Consider the following 15968-nt stretch of genomic DNA (forward strand, 5'->3'; position numbering starts at 1 on the left):
AGTACTCTAGGATGAATACCATCCGGTCCAGGAGATTTGCTACTCTTCAGTTTGCCGAACTGCCCCATTACGTCCTCCAGGTTTACCGTGAAGTCAGTAAGTTTCTCCAACTCGTCCGCTTTAAATACCATTTCCGACACCGGTATCCCACCCAAATCTTCCTTGGTGAAGACCGAAGCAAAGAATTCATTCAGTCTCTCCGCTACATCTTTGTCTTCCTTGATCGCCCCTTTTACCCCTCGGTCATCCAGCGGCCCAACCAATTCTTTTGCCGGCTTCCTGCTTTTAATATACCGAAAAAAATTTTTACTATGTTTTTTTGCCTCTAATGCTATCTTTTTTCATACTCCCTCTTGGCCTTCTTAATCTGCGCCTTGCATTTGCTTTGACACTCCTTATGCTGTTTCTTGTTATTTTCAGACGGTTCCTTCTTCCATTTTCTGAAGGCGTTTCTTTTAGCCCTAATAGCTTCCTTCACCTCACTTTTCAACCAGGCCGGGTGTCTTTTGGACTTCCGTCTTTCTTTTCTAATTCGCGGAATATGTATGGCCTGGGCCTCCAGGATGGTATTTTTGAACAGCGTCCACGCCTGTTGTACAGTTTTTACTCTCTCAGTTGCCCCCCTAAGTTTTTTTTTTTACCGTTCTTCTCATTTTATCATAGTCTCCTTTTTTAAAGTTAAACACTAACGTACTTGACTTTCTGTGTACAGTTACTTCAAGGTCGATGTCAAAACTGATCATATTATGGTCACTGTTATCAAGCGGCCCCAGTACCATAACGTCCCTCACCAGATCATGCGCTCCACTAAGGACCAAGTCTAGAATTTTTCCCTCTCTCGTCGGCTCCTGCACCAGTTGCTCCATAAAGCTGTCCTTGATTTCATCAAGGAATTGTATCTCTGTAGCGTGTCCCGATGTTACATTTACCCAGTCTATATTTGGATAATTGAAGTCACCCATTATTATCACATTGCCCATTTTGTTCGCGTCTCTGATTTCTTTTATCATTTCTGTGTCTACCTGCTCATCCTGGCGAGGCGGACGGTAGTAAACTCCTATCACCATTTTTTTCCCTTTTATACATGGAATTTCAACCCACAGTGATTCAAAGGTGTGATTTGTGTCCTGCTGAATTTGTAATCTATCTGAGTCAAGGCTCTCGTTAATATACAATGCTACCCCTCCACCAGTCCGGTCCACCCTATCATTACGATATACTTTGTACCCCGGTATGACAGTGTCCCACTGGTTATCCTCCTTCCATCAGGTCTCAGTAATGCCTATTATATCCAATTTTTCATTTAGTGCAATATATTCCAACTCTCCCATCTTATTTCTTAGACTCCTAGCATTTGCATATAGACATTTCAGAGTATGTTTGTTGTTCTTATTTGCATGATGCTTAGTACCTGACACTACTGATTTGACATCTTTTGTCTGATCTTTAGTTGTATTTAAGGGCACCTGGCCTACCACGGTCTGTTGTGCAACCTCACTATCCAGAAACCCTATCTTCCCTGTTTGTGAGGTATCTTTGCAAGATACCTTTTCCAGAACCATGCGCTTTTGAGCGACTGTCGGCCTTCCCCCCATTTCTAGTTTAAAAGCTGCTCTATCTCCTTTTTAAATGCCAACGCCAGCAGCCTGGTCCCACCCTGGTTAAGGTAGAGCCCATCCTTTCGGAATAGGCTCCCCCTTCCCCAGAATGTTGCCCAGTTCCTAACAAATCTAAAACCCTCTTCCCTGCACCATCGTCTCATCCACGCATTGAGACTCTGGAGCTCTGTCTGTGTCTTGGGCCCTGCACGTGGAACAGGTAGCATTTCAGAAAATGCTACCCTAGAGGATCTGGATTTGAGCTTTCTACCTAAGAGTTAAGATATCCAGGAAAGCAAAGTACAGTAATCAAGAATCAAATTACTTAACTTTCTATTAAAGTCCATGTGAAGTAGCTAGAATGCAAGGAAACCACAGAAAGTGTCCCCAGGTTTTTATAAGTAGTGGTTTTTAGAGACTTGAATAAGTATTTGATATCTCTTATCTCAAGCTGCCTTGTATTTTATGCCTGCTCATTTTGGTAGCAGTGGGTAATGTCAGATTTTGGTCTTGGCAGTTTCTGCCTTTTCATAGTGCTGGGCACATTTCACTGACTTTTTTCTTGCTGAGGGCAGCTTGCTTCTTACCTAAGTGTTTTTCCCTTCTCTGGAGTTCAAGTTCATTGTTCCTTGTCATCAGTAGCAGATGAATCCATTAACTGATGGGTTATGTCCGCCTACCAGCAGGTGGAGATAGAGAACACTGAAAAACCATAGTGCTCTATGGACGGCTAGCTCCATCTGCCTTCATATTTCTCTGTCTCCCAGCAGGTATGGACGTAGCTTGATCAGCTCCTGGAAAAATTCTGCCTGGGGTTGCTCCTGTGCTTTGCCAGTTGAAGCTGGGATGTTGTGGCTGGTGGTGCCCTCAATGATGGGGTGCCGGTCCATTCCTCGATTCCTGCAGTAGGAGGACGTCTTTCCCTCTTTCTCGAGGAATGGACCAAGATTACCTCCGATCAGTGGGTCCTGGACCTGATCAGAGAGGGTTACCGATTGGAATTCAGCGCCCCGGTGAGAGACGTGTTTGTGGAGTCCCGATGCAGTACTGCCGTCAAACGGGTGGCGGTAGAGGAGACCTTACAAGTCTTGTTGCACCTTGGAGGGGTGATCCGTGTGCTTCCCGCCAAACGTGGCTGCGGTCGCCTCGAAAAGGCAGTCTTTCCGACCGATCCTCGACTTAAGGTCAGTCAACGAGGTGCTAAGAGTGCAACATTTTTGCATGGAAACCCTGTGCTACGTCATTGCGGCGGTACAGCCAGGAGAGTTTCTCACGTCTCTGGACCTAAAAGAAGCTTACTTGCACATTCCTATTTGGCCCCCGCATCACCGGTTTCTCTGGTTTGCGGTGTTGGGAAAACATTTCCAGTTTCGGGCCTTGCCTTTTGGCCTCGCCACAGCTCCCCGCACCTTTTCCGAGGTTATGGTGGTTGTAGCTGCTTTTCTCAGGTGACAGGGTATCCGGGTTCACCCGTACCTTGACGACTGGCTCATCAGAGCGGATTCGGCAGACGAAAGTCGTCTGGCCACAGCCAGAGTGGTCTTAGTACTGCAATCTCTGGGCTGGGTCATCAGTATACCCAAAAGTCACCTGACCCCCTCTCAATCTCTCGAATATTTGGGGGTCCGGTTCGACGCGGCCTCGGGGTTTGTCTTTCTACCCGACCAAAGGTGGTGCAAGCTTCAGAATCGGGTCCGTCTGCTCCTGAGGATGCCTCGCCCGCGAGCTTGGGACTTTGTCCAGTTGCTGGGGTCGATGACGGCCACTTTGGAGGTAGTGCCATGGGCGAGAGCGCACTTGAGACCTCTGCAGATTGCCCTGCTTCAACGATGGTCTCCAATGTCCCAGGATTATCAACGCAGACTCACGTGGCTCCCTGCGGTCTGGCTCAGTTTGGAGTGGTGGCTCTTCGACAGCATGCTGCGGCGAGGAATGCTGCTGGCGCTTCCCTCTTGGTGCCTGGTGATAACCGATGCCAGCCTGGTCAGCTGGGGAGCACATTGCAAGGGAAGCTATGCCCAGGGCCTGTGGACACCCGCGAATCGGGGTGGTCCATCAATCGCTTGGAACTGAGAGCGATATTCCAGGCTCTTCTGGCCTTTCACAAGACTCTGGAGGGGCTGGCTGTCAGAGTTCTGTCGGACAACACGACAGCTGTGGCCTACATAAATCGACAGGGCGGCACTCAGTGCAGAGCACTGGCTGTGGAGGCCGCTCAGATTTGCCACTGGGCCGAGCTACATCTGCAGCTTCTGTCAGCAGCTCACATAGCAGGTGAGAGCAACATGCAAGCCGATTTTCTAAGCAGGCATCAAATCGACCCAGTGGAGTGGGAACTGGCAGACAAAGTGTTTCTTCAGATCTGTGCCAAATGGGGAACGGCCGTAGCGGATCTTATGGCGTCAAGCGCAAATGCCAAAGTCCCGTGCTTTTTCAGCAGACAGAGAGATCCTTGCTCGGCGGGGTTGGATGCCTTGGCTCAACCCTGGCCTCTGGGCCTCCTGTATGTTTTCCCTCCTTGGCCCTTGATATAGGGCGAGTCCTCCTGCGAATTTGGCTACATCAAGGAGTGGTGATTCTCATTGCCCCGGATTGGCCAGGCGGCCGTGGTACACGGACCTCCGGTGGATGCTTGTGGAAGCCCGTCTTCCTTTGCCTCTGGTACCGAACCTGTTGATGCAGGGTCCGGTGACCATGGAGGATCCTTGCTGCTTTGGTCTTACGGCATGGCACTTGAGAGGGCGCAATTGAGAGACAAAGGCTATTCTAACAAAGTCATCTCCACTCTCTTGCAGGCCCGCAAGCGGTCCACTTCCGTTGCTTATGCCCGGATCTGGCACCAGTTTGAGGTGTGGTGGGTTTCAAAGTCGATCACACCCACGAGGGCTACAGTCTCACCAATACTGGAGTTTTTGCAGGATGGTTTACAAAAAGGCTTGGCCTACAATTCCCTGCGAGTGCAAGTGGCAGCATTGGCATGCTTTCGAGGGAAGTTCTCTGGCCTTTTCCTGGCTGCTCATCCGAACGTTGCCCGATTTCTAAGAGAGGCGCTCCGGCTTCGCCCTCCAGTGCGGCTGCCGTGTCTGGCTTGGAACCTGGGGCTGGTGTTGAAGGTGCTCCAGTGTTCGCCCTTCGAGCCGCTGAGGCGAGCTTCAGAGAAGGACGTGACTCTAAAGACAGTCTTTTTGGTGGCCATAACTTCGGCGAGATGTGTGTCTGAGCTCCAGGCTGTGTCCTGTTGAGACCCCTTTCTGCAATTCTCAGAGTCCGGAGTAACGATACGTACAGTGCCTTCCTTCCTGCCTAAGGTGGTTTCAGCGTTTCACCTAAACCAGCCCATTTATCTGCCTTTCTTTACTAGGGAGGAGTTTCCGGAATCTTTTGGGCAGTTACATCTTCTGGATGTTCGCAGGGCTTTTTTGCAGTATCTACAAATGTCAAATGACTTCAGGACCTCTGATCACCTTTTTGTCTTGTCAATCCTCGAAGAGGGTCTCCGGCGTCTAAGGCCACTATAGCCCGTTGGCTCAAGGAAGTAATTTTTTCTGTGTACCTGCTGTCAGGGCGGTCTCCGCCTGACGCATTTAAAGCGCATTCCACAAGAGCGATTTCCTCTTCGTGGGCCGAAACAGGAGCACTCTCTCTTCAGGAGATCTGTAGTGTGGCTACTTGGGCTTCTAAGCTCTCCTTTGTCCGGCATTACAGGCTGGATGTTGCAGCGAAGTGGGACGCGCAGTTTGGAGCGCAAGTGCTTGCTTTGGGAGTGACAGATTCCCGCCCTAACTAGGGAGAGCTTTTGTACATCCCATCAGTTAATGGATTCATCTGCTGCTGATGACAAGGAAGGGAAAATTAGGTTCTTTCCTTGGTAATTTTCTTTCTTTTAGTCACAGCAGATGAATCCATGATCCCTCCCTGTCTGTCTATTTGCTCAGTTGTTTCCTGCAGACATGTTCCCTCATTGGGAGAAGTTGGAAAACAGTCTTCAGGATTTCTGTTCTGTTACAGGAGGTTGAGATCGTCCCTCCTTTGTGTGATTATTGCTCCTGTTCTGGGGCATTCGTTCGCTGTGAGGAAAGTTCATGTTATTCTACTTTGAGGATACACTCTGCTTTGGAAGTTTCGAATACTGAAGGCAGATGGAGCTAGCCATCCTTAGAGCACTATGGTTTTTCAGTGTTCTCTATCCTCACCTGCTTGTAGGCGGACATAACCCATCAGTTAATGGATTCATCTGCTGTGACTAAAGGAAAGAAAATTACCAAGGTAAGAACCTAATTTTCCCCTATGGAGTATCAAAGTGGCGGAGGAACTTCTGGCTGATACTGAGTAGGCAGGAGCCTTACAAATAGGTGAAGTTCTTTAAGCAGTTTAGCAGAAACCCCTAAATATAGCAAATTACAGTAGTCTAGTTGTGACAGTATTAGGACTTGGACCAGCATTTTTAAAATGGTTAAAAATCTAATTACTGGTAAACGTAAGTTAAAGATTCTCCTGAATAAACTTATTTACTTGCAGTTCCACTGATAAAATAGCATGAATAATGCATGACACTTAATGAAGATGTAGACATAATAGGCACCTCATACCTGGTGACAGGGAGGGCAACCAGTGGCAGACCCTGTTGACAGTAGGTATCAGACAAAAATTATAGGATAGATCTCTTCATGTTCAAGTGTACAGCACTGCGTACGTCTAGTAGCGCTTTAGAAATAAGTAGTAGTAGTAGATCAAAGTGGTGAAGGAGTGGCACTTTGTTATAGGTGGTATAAAGTCAAACAGGATAAAACTCACAGGAAGGCTCTTTTTCCACTTTTTATGTCTGTACACAACAAAAGTTTAGTAAATCAGTCCCTTAAGGTAATGCTGCTGGTTTGTGACAATGATATGCGTTTTTCCTTCCAGAAAAATACTGTCAGCAATGTGACATCTCCTTCCCCCTCCCCCCCCCCTTCATTACCCAATCTTTTTTGGAGCCTGCCACCTATTCCCCCTCCCTTTGGTGACTGCAGCTGCAAAAGAAATGTGTCTCTGTTTCCCTACTTCCCCGTTGCTATTCCACTTTTCTGAAAGCTTGAGTGATGGTGTGCAGGAAGCTTTGGTGGTCTTGCAGTTTCAAGCCTTGAGACCTCCCACACTTCCTGCACTTTGTGGCTCAAGATTTGAGAGCTGAATTGTGAGTGGTCAGTTTTCCATATGGGTCTATAGCTTGGAACTGTTCAATGTTTAAATGATCTGTAAAAAGGAGGAGGGAGGTGATCTAATTTGTGGATAACAGTTATTCAAAGTCTTAAAACTTTGAAGCATTGTGAAGATATGTAGAAGGGTCCTGAGAGGAGAGCAAGTGTCCACATTATATAGTGTCTGCTATTAAGACAAGTATATTGGTGGTGGGGGAGGGGGAAGAATTTCAGCCACAGATACAGAATGCAGGGGAGTCAATCACCACCAAGAAAAAGATGTTGGAGCCATTGTGGAGAATACATTGAATTTTCAGTCCAGTTTTCAATGGCTTCCTATAACGTAAACAGAATGTTTGTGTGTAGTTTTCTTTCCTTTTTTTGAATAATGCCTATCATGCTTTTGTATAGTCCTTGGCATGATGTACCCTCAGCACTGTGAGAGGTCTGTTGCGTCATGTCAAAAAGAATATAGCAGAGCTAGAAAAGGGTCAGAGGAGGACTATAAAAATATGGGATGTAACAGCTCCATTATTAAAAAGAAAAATAAAGCTGAGCACAATAGAGCTGAATAGTTTGGAAAGGAGATGAGTGAGGGGGATAAGTAACATGCTCACATATATAACATACAGAAATTGCTGCACTATAAAAAAAAAACCCCCAAAAACAAAACTGATATAATGTGCCCAAGAATATACTGTGCATTTTGAGTAAATATCTAGCAGCCTACTGCCAGCATTGGGGCTTTCCTCTCTCTTTCTCTCCCTTCCTCTCCTCCATACTCACTGCAGTCCTCCTTGTGTCCTTCATCTCTTCCTCTCCTTCCCTCACCCTCCCCTCAAGCCTCTGTACTTTGTTGCTATCTCTGGTGATAGCAGTGATCCAGACAGGCAGCCTTGTGGCGGAATTGGTGCAATCACAGGAAGTTGCATCAGAGAAGGTGGGACACAAGAGAGGAAAAGCCCTCAATTCTGTCACAAGTCTGCCTGACTGGATCACTGTTATCACCAGAGAAGGCGAATGAAATACAAAGAAATACAGGACTCATTGGGAGAGAAGGGGAGAGAGGCTGGAATCGGAGCAAATGAAAAAATACTTACAGTGCATTCTCATATATATAGCATGTGGGGGCTGTCTCGCGCATTGTAAAAATAACACAACACCTGTGTTGTGTGTAAAAATACATAGGTTTTATAAAATCACAAATGAAATGAGATGGTTAAATAGGTAATGGCGGCTTTAATGTTTTCAATACTAAAACAAGAGCACACTCCATGAAACTAACAGCCAGCAAACTGAACGCAAATCAAAGTACTTTTTCAAATGTTGCTTTATTAAACTGCAATCTATATAGCCTGAGGATATGTTCAATGTGACTAACGTAGTGGGCTTCAAAAAGAGGTTTGAACAAGTTCCTGGAGCAAGAGTGCTTATTGGCCAGATGGTTCATTTCAAGGAACAAGGGGTTGCTTTCCCAATGAAAATTTTGATTTACTTTTTGAGGACTGCTGTGTACCTGTAACCCAAACTAGTTACTGTTAGGGACAGGATGCTGGTCTCATTGGACCATCTTATGTCCTTACTTGTAATAAGTTAGATCCCATTCCTGCTTTACTGATATTATGGCAATATTTTATCCATGACTGCTTTATGTTTGCTTTACGAGCAGTGGTTCTGAACCCAGTTCTCGGGGACACACTTAGGTTTTCAGGATATCCACAATGAATATGTATGAGATGTGCACAAAATAGAGGCAGCACATTCAAATTTACATGTGGATGTTCATTGTGGCTATCTTGAAAACCTGCCTGGCTAAGTGTACCCTGAGGACTGGGTTGAGAACCCCTGGTCTAGAGTATCCCCATGTCTGATGCAAACTGACATGTGTTTTGTTTAACCTTTACATTTATAGGGAGAAACGGATTAGCTTGGTTGGCATGTGGTCCTCAGCTTGAAGTGGCAAATGCCAGCACAGGTGAGAGGCTGTCAGCATATCGCTTCAGCGGAGTAACTGAACAGCCCCCCACTGTCCTTGCAGTGAAAGAATTTTCTTGGCAGAAAAGAGCTGGGCTGCTTGTTGCATTGGAGGAAGCTGAAGGAAGTGCTCTTTGTTTGTATGACCTTGGGATATCAAGAGTTGTTAAAGCAGTAGTTCTTCCTGGAAGGGTAAGTTTTTCTGTTAGTCTTTTAAGCATTTGAAGAACTTACAGTATGTGTTATCAGTGGTCAACAAAGAACAAATGATGAATACCACATATGTGATCTTAAGAGAGTAATCCAAAGAAAACTTGGCAAAGGCCTGCCTAAAAGTTCCTTAGATACTTCTAGACTAGTTCAGACAAGTGGATTGTGTCCCTCTGGCCAGCAGGTAGAAGCTCAACGTTAACCTTCAGTGATCACAACATTTCTATAAAGATTGGTGCAAACCTAAACTTAGCCAGTATTTCTGTGTCCAGCAAGTGGTGATAGTCTGGTTTGGTGCAGCTGGGTAGATCTTGAGTCTAGTTCCCTGGGGCTCAGGTAAATCAGAGCCTGAGGTAGAACTTCAGGGTGCCTTTGAATAGCAGCTTTTAGGGGGCTGGTTTGTTGATCTCTTCACTCATCCCCCTTCCCCAGTGAAACAAGGGTGTGGTGGGTTAGTTCAGAAGCCAGATTTGTGAGCTGCTGCCCACCTAGGAGAGTGAGGTGCAGGAAGTGTGCTCACTTGTTTTCATCCTTCTGTTACCTCTCCTTGTTATGCCAGAGAGATTGATTCATGTTACACCCCCCCCCCAATTAGTCTTTGCAGTTAAAAATAAATAAAATAAAAAAAAAGAGAGCCAACCAATATGTTGGTGAGTGCTTGAATAATGGAGCTTGGACCACAGTAACAGGTGGGGCTTCAACAAGAGGGGTGTTCTCATGCAGCCCATGCTTGAAACGGGGAATGCAGAACCAACTGTGCAAGCTTCTAATGGAGTGGCCCTGCCCTCCATGAAGGGTGAGCTTCAGTGATGAGAGTGCAGAAGAGAAGGGTGGGAAGCTGGAAACATGTTGGTAGAGCTCCTTTGAGGAAATCCATATGATGCTCTATAGCCACCATTTTGTAAGCAAGCAGCGGGTTTCCTGCAGTGTGCACAGTGGCTGTAGAGCTGGGTTAGGAGTTGCTACAGGGGCTGGAGTACAGAATTTGATGGTTCCTGGTTCAAGGAGGCTGGGGGGCACAACATTGGGGTGGAGCCCCTCATGGTCAGCAGTTAATGGGCTGCTTTCATATGGTCTTAATTTCTTGCCTTTTGATGGGACAGTCTATAGGCCACACTCTTGGACCCCAATGGCTGAGGGATCTTCAGTAGACCACTTGGAGGTGGTTAGGGGCAGAAAGAATTCATGTTTAGTTAGGAGCCTGAGGGACTTGATCTTTTGAGAACCTCTGGTGTACATAGGGATTGGCTGGAGAAAGTGAATGAGATGAAGGGGCCTTTGGAGATGCTTTGTCAGTGGAAGAAGAGAAGCTTTCTCCTGAGGGGAATTTCTTCTATTCTGTGACTCTTTAGTTGAGATGTTACCATTGCTCATTTTCCAAGTAGTGTCCATGGTCCATATCAGATACTGGCAGAGTATTCAGCAGGTAGGGACCCCATTTTGGAGGGTTTGAGAAAGCCAAATCCTTTCCTCTGCATAAGCTTTACATTGCATGGCTCTCTATGAATGGAAGGCAGCTGAAGTGGTACCAAAGGGCACTAGAATCATGTGGCAGCTTTACTGGCTTCCCCATGAGGATCTTGAGCATTTTTTTTTTTTGCCTGCCACATGTGGATGTCCTTGTGATAGCAGTCACAGAAGGACCACTATTCCTGTGGAGCATGGCCTGGCCTTTGAGGCACTACCACAGGGTGCAAATTCTAAAACGGACCTTGACCTTGATACCCTGGAGAGTACAATACAATAAACTTTTCTCCGAAGACAAACAGGCTGCTTATTCTCATGACTGGGTTGACGTACACGGCAGCCCCCACCAACCGGAAGAAAAACTTCGCGGGCGGTCTCGCACGCAGGGCACGCCCACCGCGCATGCGCGGCCGTCTTCCCGCCCTTGCGCGACCGTTCCCGCTCAGTTTTTTTCCGTTCCGCGCTGGAGAGAGACGTGTTCACGTCTCTCTCTTAGTCAGCCCCGGAAACTGGATTGCGGCCTAGCCCGCGTTTTTTTTCTACTGTTGTACGCGTTCGCGTTTATTTTCTTAAAAAAAATAAAAAAACGAAAAAGAGTTTTCCTCGTCGTTCTTAGTCGCGAGGGCCCGTCGCGGCCTTTTGGCCGCGCGGTCGTTTCTTTCTTTTTCGGGTGTGCTTTTCACCGCCACCATCGACGATTTTGACTTCGCCGACGTGATTTTTCCGTCAATGTCCTCGAAGGTCCCGAGCGGATTCAAGAAGTGTGGTCGGTGCGGCCGGCAGATCTCGCAGACCGATACTCATGCTTGGTGCCTCCAGTGCCTCGGCCCGGAGCATAATTCCAAGACGTGCACCTTGTGTCTCGCTTAAGGAAGCGGACGCAGGTGGCGAGGCAAGTTCTGCGGGACCGTCTTTTTGGAACTTGCGCCGGCCCTTCGACGTCGACCTCGACGGCATCGGTGTCAACGGCCGGGTCTTCGGTACCGATGTCGACGCCGACTATGGTACCGACCCCAGGAGCACAGGTACCTTTGGCCCGCCGGCCTGCCGGTGACGGCGGTGGTGAGCGGCCGCGTGGGCAGTCTGCCCCGGCCACTCCTGCTGCTCAGGGCCATCGGGACCGAACCCTGTTGGATCCGATACCTCAAGGCCGGGGAGGCTCCACCTCCTCCTCGTCTCTTCCGAGGAGCGCCGATGACGGGCATCGCAAGAAAGCCAAGAAGCACCGTCATCGGACGCCCACGGCGCACGGGACTGGCAGCTCCGGGACATCAAGGGAGGACTCGACACCCAGGAAGCGGCAGTGCCGGGAGGAGCGTTCTCCCTCGGTCGAAGAGGTGTCGCTGCGTGGGTCTGCGGGTATCTCGGTACCGTCTCCTGGACCCGAGCAGCTTCCAGCACCGGCCCCCACACCGGCCCCCCTGCCTTTTCCGACAGCGGGCCTTGACGAGTGCTTCCGAGCCATCCTTCCCAGGATCCTGGAAGGGCTGATACGCCAGGCTCTGCCGGCACCGGGGGGGTGCTTGGGCCCCAGCGCCGTTGATGGAGGCGCTGGTGGGCTCTGGCCCGATGCTGAGGCCTCCGACGCCGCTTGCGGCACCGGTGTCGACCGCCACGCAGGTGGAGTCCCCGTCGATGGAGGGAGCTTCGTCCCCGCCGGCGCGGGAGTCCACTGCTCGACGCCATCAACGAGGACGTGGTTCCTCGCAGTCGAGACAGGCCCGGTTGAGGTCTGAGCTGAGAGAGCTCATGTCCGACACAGAGGAGGAGGCCTCGTGGGGGGAGGAGGAGGACCCCAGATATTTCTCCTCAGAGGAGTCTTTGGGCCTTCCCTCCGACCCCACTCCTTCACTGGAGAGGAAGCTCTCGCCTCCGGAGAGCCTCTCCTTTGCCTCTTTTGGCAGGGTATGTCCATCTGCATTCCCTTCCCCGTGGTTACTGTGGATGAGCCGAGGGCGGAGATGCTCGAAGTCCTCGACTATCCATCACCACCTAGAGAGTCTTCCAAGGTGCCGTTGCACAATGTCCTCAAAGAGACACTGCTTCGGAACTGGTTGAAGCCATTATCTAATCCCACCATCCCCAAGAAAGCGGAGTCCCAATACAGGATCCACTCAGACCCAGAGTTGATGCGGCCTCAATTGCCTCATGACTCGGCAGTCGTGGACTCTGCTCTCAAGAGAGCACGGAGTTCGAGGGATACCGCCTCGGCGCCCCCTGGGTGGGAGTCTCGCACTCTGGACTCGTTTGGGAGGAAGGCCTACCAATCTTCCATGCTCGTGACCCGCATCCAATCATACCAGCTCTACACGAGCATCCACATGCGGAATAATGTGCGGCAACTGGCGGACCTGGTCGACAAGCTCCCTCCGGAGCAGTCCAGGCCTTTTCAGGAGGTGGTGCCAAGCCACCGGCAATCTAGAAGATGTCATCCGCCTGTCCGTCAGTTGCCGCAATTCGCTGCACTGGTGGACGATTCGGACCAATTTGACCCTGGGACGTCCATTCCAAATTCCGCAGCCCACGATGGTGCTGACGACGGATGCATCTCGCCTGGGGTGGGGAGCTCATGTCGATGGGCTCCACACCCAGGGGGTGTGGTCTCCCCAGGAACAAGATCTTCAGATCAATCTCCTGGAGCTCTGAGCGGTCTGGAACGCACTGAAGGCCTTCAGGGATCGGCTGTCCTACCAAATCATCCAAATTCGGACAGACAATCAGGTTGCAATGTATTACATCAACAAGCAGGGGGGCACCGGATCTCGCCCCCTGTGTCAGGAAGCCGTCAGGATGTGGCGTTGGGCCTGCCAGTTTGGCATGCTTCTCCAAGCCACATACCTGGCAGGCATAAACAACAACCTGGCCGACAGGCTGAGCAGAGTCATGCAACCGCACGAGTGGTCGCTCCATTCCAGAGTGGTACGCAAGATCTTCCGAGAGTGGGGCACTCCCTCGGTGGACCTTTTCGCCTCTCAGACCAACCACAAGCTGCCTCTGTTCTGTTCCAGACTACAGGCGCACGGCAGACTGGCGTCGGATGCCTTTCTCCTCCATTGGGGGAACGGCCTCCTGTATGCTTATTCTCCCATACCTTTGGTGGGGAAGACCTTGCTGAAGCTCAAGCAAGATCACGGCACCATGATTCTAATAGCGCCTTTTTGGTCCCGTCAGATCTGGTTCCCTCTACTTCTGGAGTTGTCCTCCGAAGAACCATGGAGATTGGAGTGTTTTCCGACTCTCATTTCGCAGAACGATGGAGCGCTTCTGCACCCCAACCTTCAGTCTCTGGCTCTCACGGCCTGGATGTTGAGGGCGTAGATTTTGCTTCGTTGGGTCTGTCTGAGGGTGTCTCCCGTGTCTTGCTGCCTCTAGAAAGGATTCCACTAAGAAGAGTTACTTTTTCAAGTGGAGGAGGTTTGTCGTTTGGTGTGAGAGCAAGACCCTAGAACCTCGTTCTTGTCCTGCACAGAACCTGCTTGAATACCTTCTGCACTTATCAGAGCCTGGTCTCAAGACCAACTCAGTAAGGAATCACATTAGTGCGATTAGTGCTTACCATTATCGTGTAGAGGGTAAAGCCATCTCTGGAGAGCCTTTAGTCGTTCGATTCATGAGAGTGTTTTAATTGCCCCCCCTTTTAGACCCCTTCTTTACCCCTCTACACGGAGGAATAGATAGCGTTAGTTCCCATGGGGGTCTGTTCTGGGGAGGCATCAGAAGGCGGACTTCACACCTTATTCCCATGACCACAGCTTTCTGTCCATTAGGATCAAAGTAAATCTTTAACCTTTTATTTTCCCACATATATTATATTGAAAATCAACCCAAATTAGCTCTGGGAATCAGTATTATTGGTGTGTGGATTACTTGGTAGATCAAGTGATAAGTAGAAGGTAAATAGAAATATAGAAATGAAGACAAAGATAGTTTCCAGAGATAAAGTATTTATTCTCACCAATATAAGGTCTTCAGGTCAGTACATTCATCAAACAGATTCTGAGTTCAACTGGACAGAGTTCTGCTGTCGGTCAAGTGTTGGAGGAAACTTCCCACTTTCTGTCTAAATCTCATCTCCTTTTATAGGCGAAGATCTCTATGCAAGTCAATGGCAAGACCCTGTTTTTTCTTATTATTGCTCAACCTCCGAGTCAATTTTCCGGCAGGTGTCCATCTGTACCATCTAGTTTCCGTTCTAGCTATTACAAGATTTCCGCTATTGTCAATAACATGTTTTTTTCTTATTACAAAAATATCTGCACCTGTTTCCGCTTTTGTCAACATCTTATTTTTCTCTTCTTGATAAAAATATCCTATTATTGACATCTCAGTTTCATATCAGCTTTCATAACATCTTATGATCTGAGTGCCATGTTATAGAAACACAAACTTCATTTTAAAAATCAACTTTTATCCATTTTAGTCCATTATTCAATCATCATATGAGCTACATTCAATTTGTAAGTTGTACCAGGTTTCATTAAGACTCCTCCTGCAATCCTGCTTTTGCAGGTTCTCAACTATAAGGCCATCAGTGGGATATCGGCCTAGTCAGGGCTTCTCAGCTGGCCAAAGCCCTGTGACTTGGCCCACCACCATTCCAGTGGATAGGCCTCAAGCCACAACACATATTAACAAGAGGCTTGCTTTTGTCAAGGCCCCCTGTCAAGCCTCCTGCAGTGTCATGGGATCTCAATGTCGTCCTCACCCAGCTGATGAAACCTCTTTTTGAGCCACTGAATTCTTGCCATCTGAAGTACTTGACCTGGAAGGTCATTTTCTTGGTGGCAGTTACTTTAGCTCGTAGAGTCAGTGGGCTGCAAGCCCTGGTAGCTCATGCTCCTTATACCAAATTTCATCATAACAGAGTAGTACTTCGCACTCACCCTAAGTTCCTGCCAAAGGTGGTGTCGGAGTTCCATCTTAACCAGTCAGTTGTATTGCCAACATTCTTTCCCAGGCCTCATACTCGCCCTGCTGAACGTCAGTTGCACACATTGGACTGCAAGAGAGCATTGGCCTTCTACTTGGAGCGGACACAGCCCCACAGACAGTCCGCCCAATTGTTTGTTTCTTTTGACCCCAATAGGAAGGGGGTCGCTGTCGGGAAACGCACCATTTCCATTGGCTAGCAGATTGCATTTCCTTCACTTCCGCCCAGGCTGGGCTGACTCTCGAGGGTCATGTCACGACTCATAGTGTTAGAGCCATGGCAGTGTCAGTGGCCCACTTGAAGTCAGCCACTATTGAAGAGATTTGCAAGGCTGCGACGTGGTCATCGGTCCACACATTCACATCACATTACTGCCTCCAGCAGGATACCCGACGCGACAGTCGGTTCGGGCAGTCGGTGCTGCAGAATCTGTTCGGGGTTTGAATCCAACTCCACCCTCCAGGACCCGATTTATTCTGTTTAGGCTGCACTCTCAGTTAGTTGTTCTTCGTAGGTCAATTTCTGTTATGCCCTCGCCATTGCGAGGTTCAATTGACCTGGGTTCTTGTTTTGAGTGAGCCTGAGAGCTAGGGATACCCCAGTCGTGAG

At 48.7% G+C, this 15968-nt stretch overlaps 1 protein-coding gene across 1 annotated transcript in view; it reads left to right on the top strand.

The window, feature by feature from the left end:
* Positions 1 to 15968, top strand: part of AHCTF1 (AT-hook containing transcription factor 1) — a 553711-nt gene that overhangs the window by 27283 nt on the left and 510460 nt on the right. The window contains 1 exon segment of the mRNA XM_030195951.1: positions 8691 to 8944. Within this exon segment, the coding sequence (XP_030051811.1) occupies positions 8691 to 8944 (254 nt within the window).

Source organism: Microcaecilia unicolor, chromosome 3 (genome assembly GCF_901765095.1).
Source record: "Microcaecilia unicolor chromosome 3, aMicUni1.1, whole genome shotgun sequence".
Taxonomy (NCBI): domain Eukaryota; kingdom Metazoa; phylum Chordata; class Amphibia; order Gymnophiona; family Siphonopidae; genus Microcaecilia; species Microcaecilia unicolor.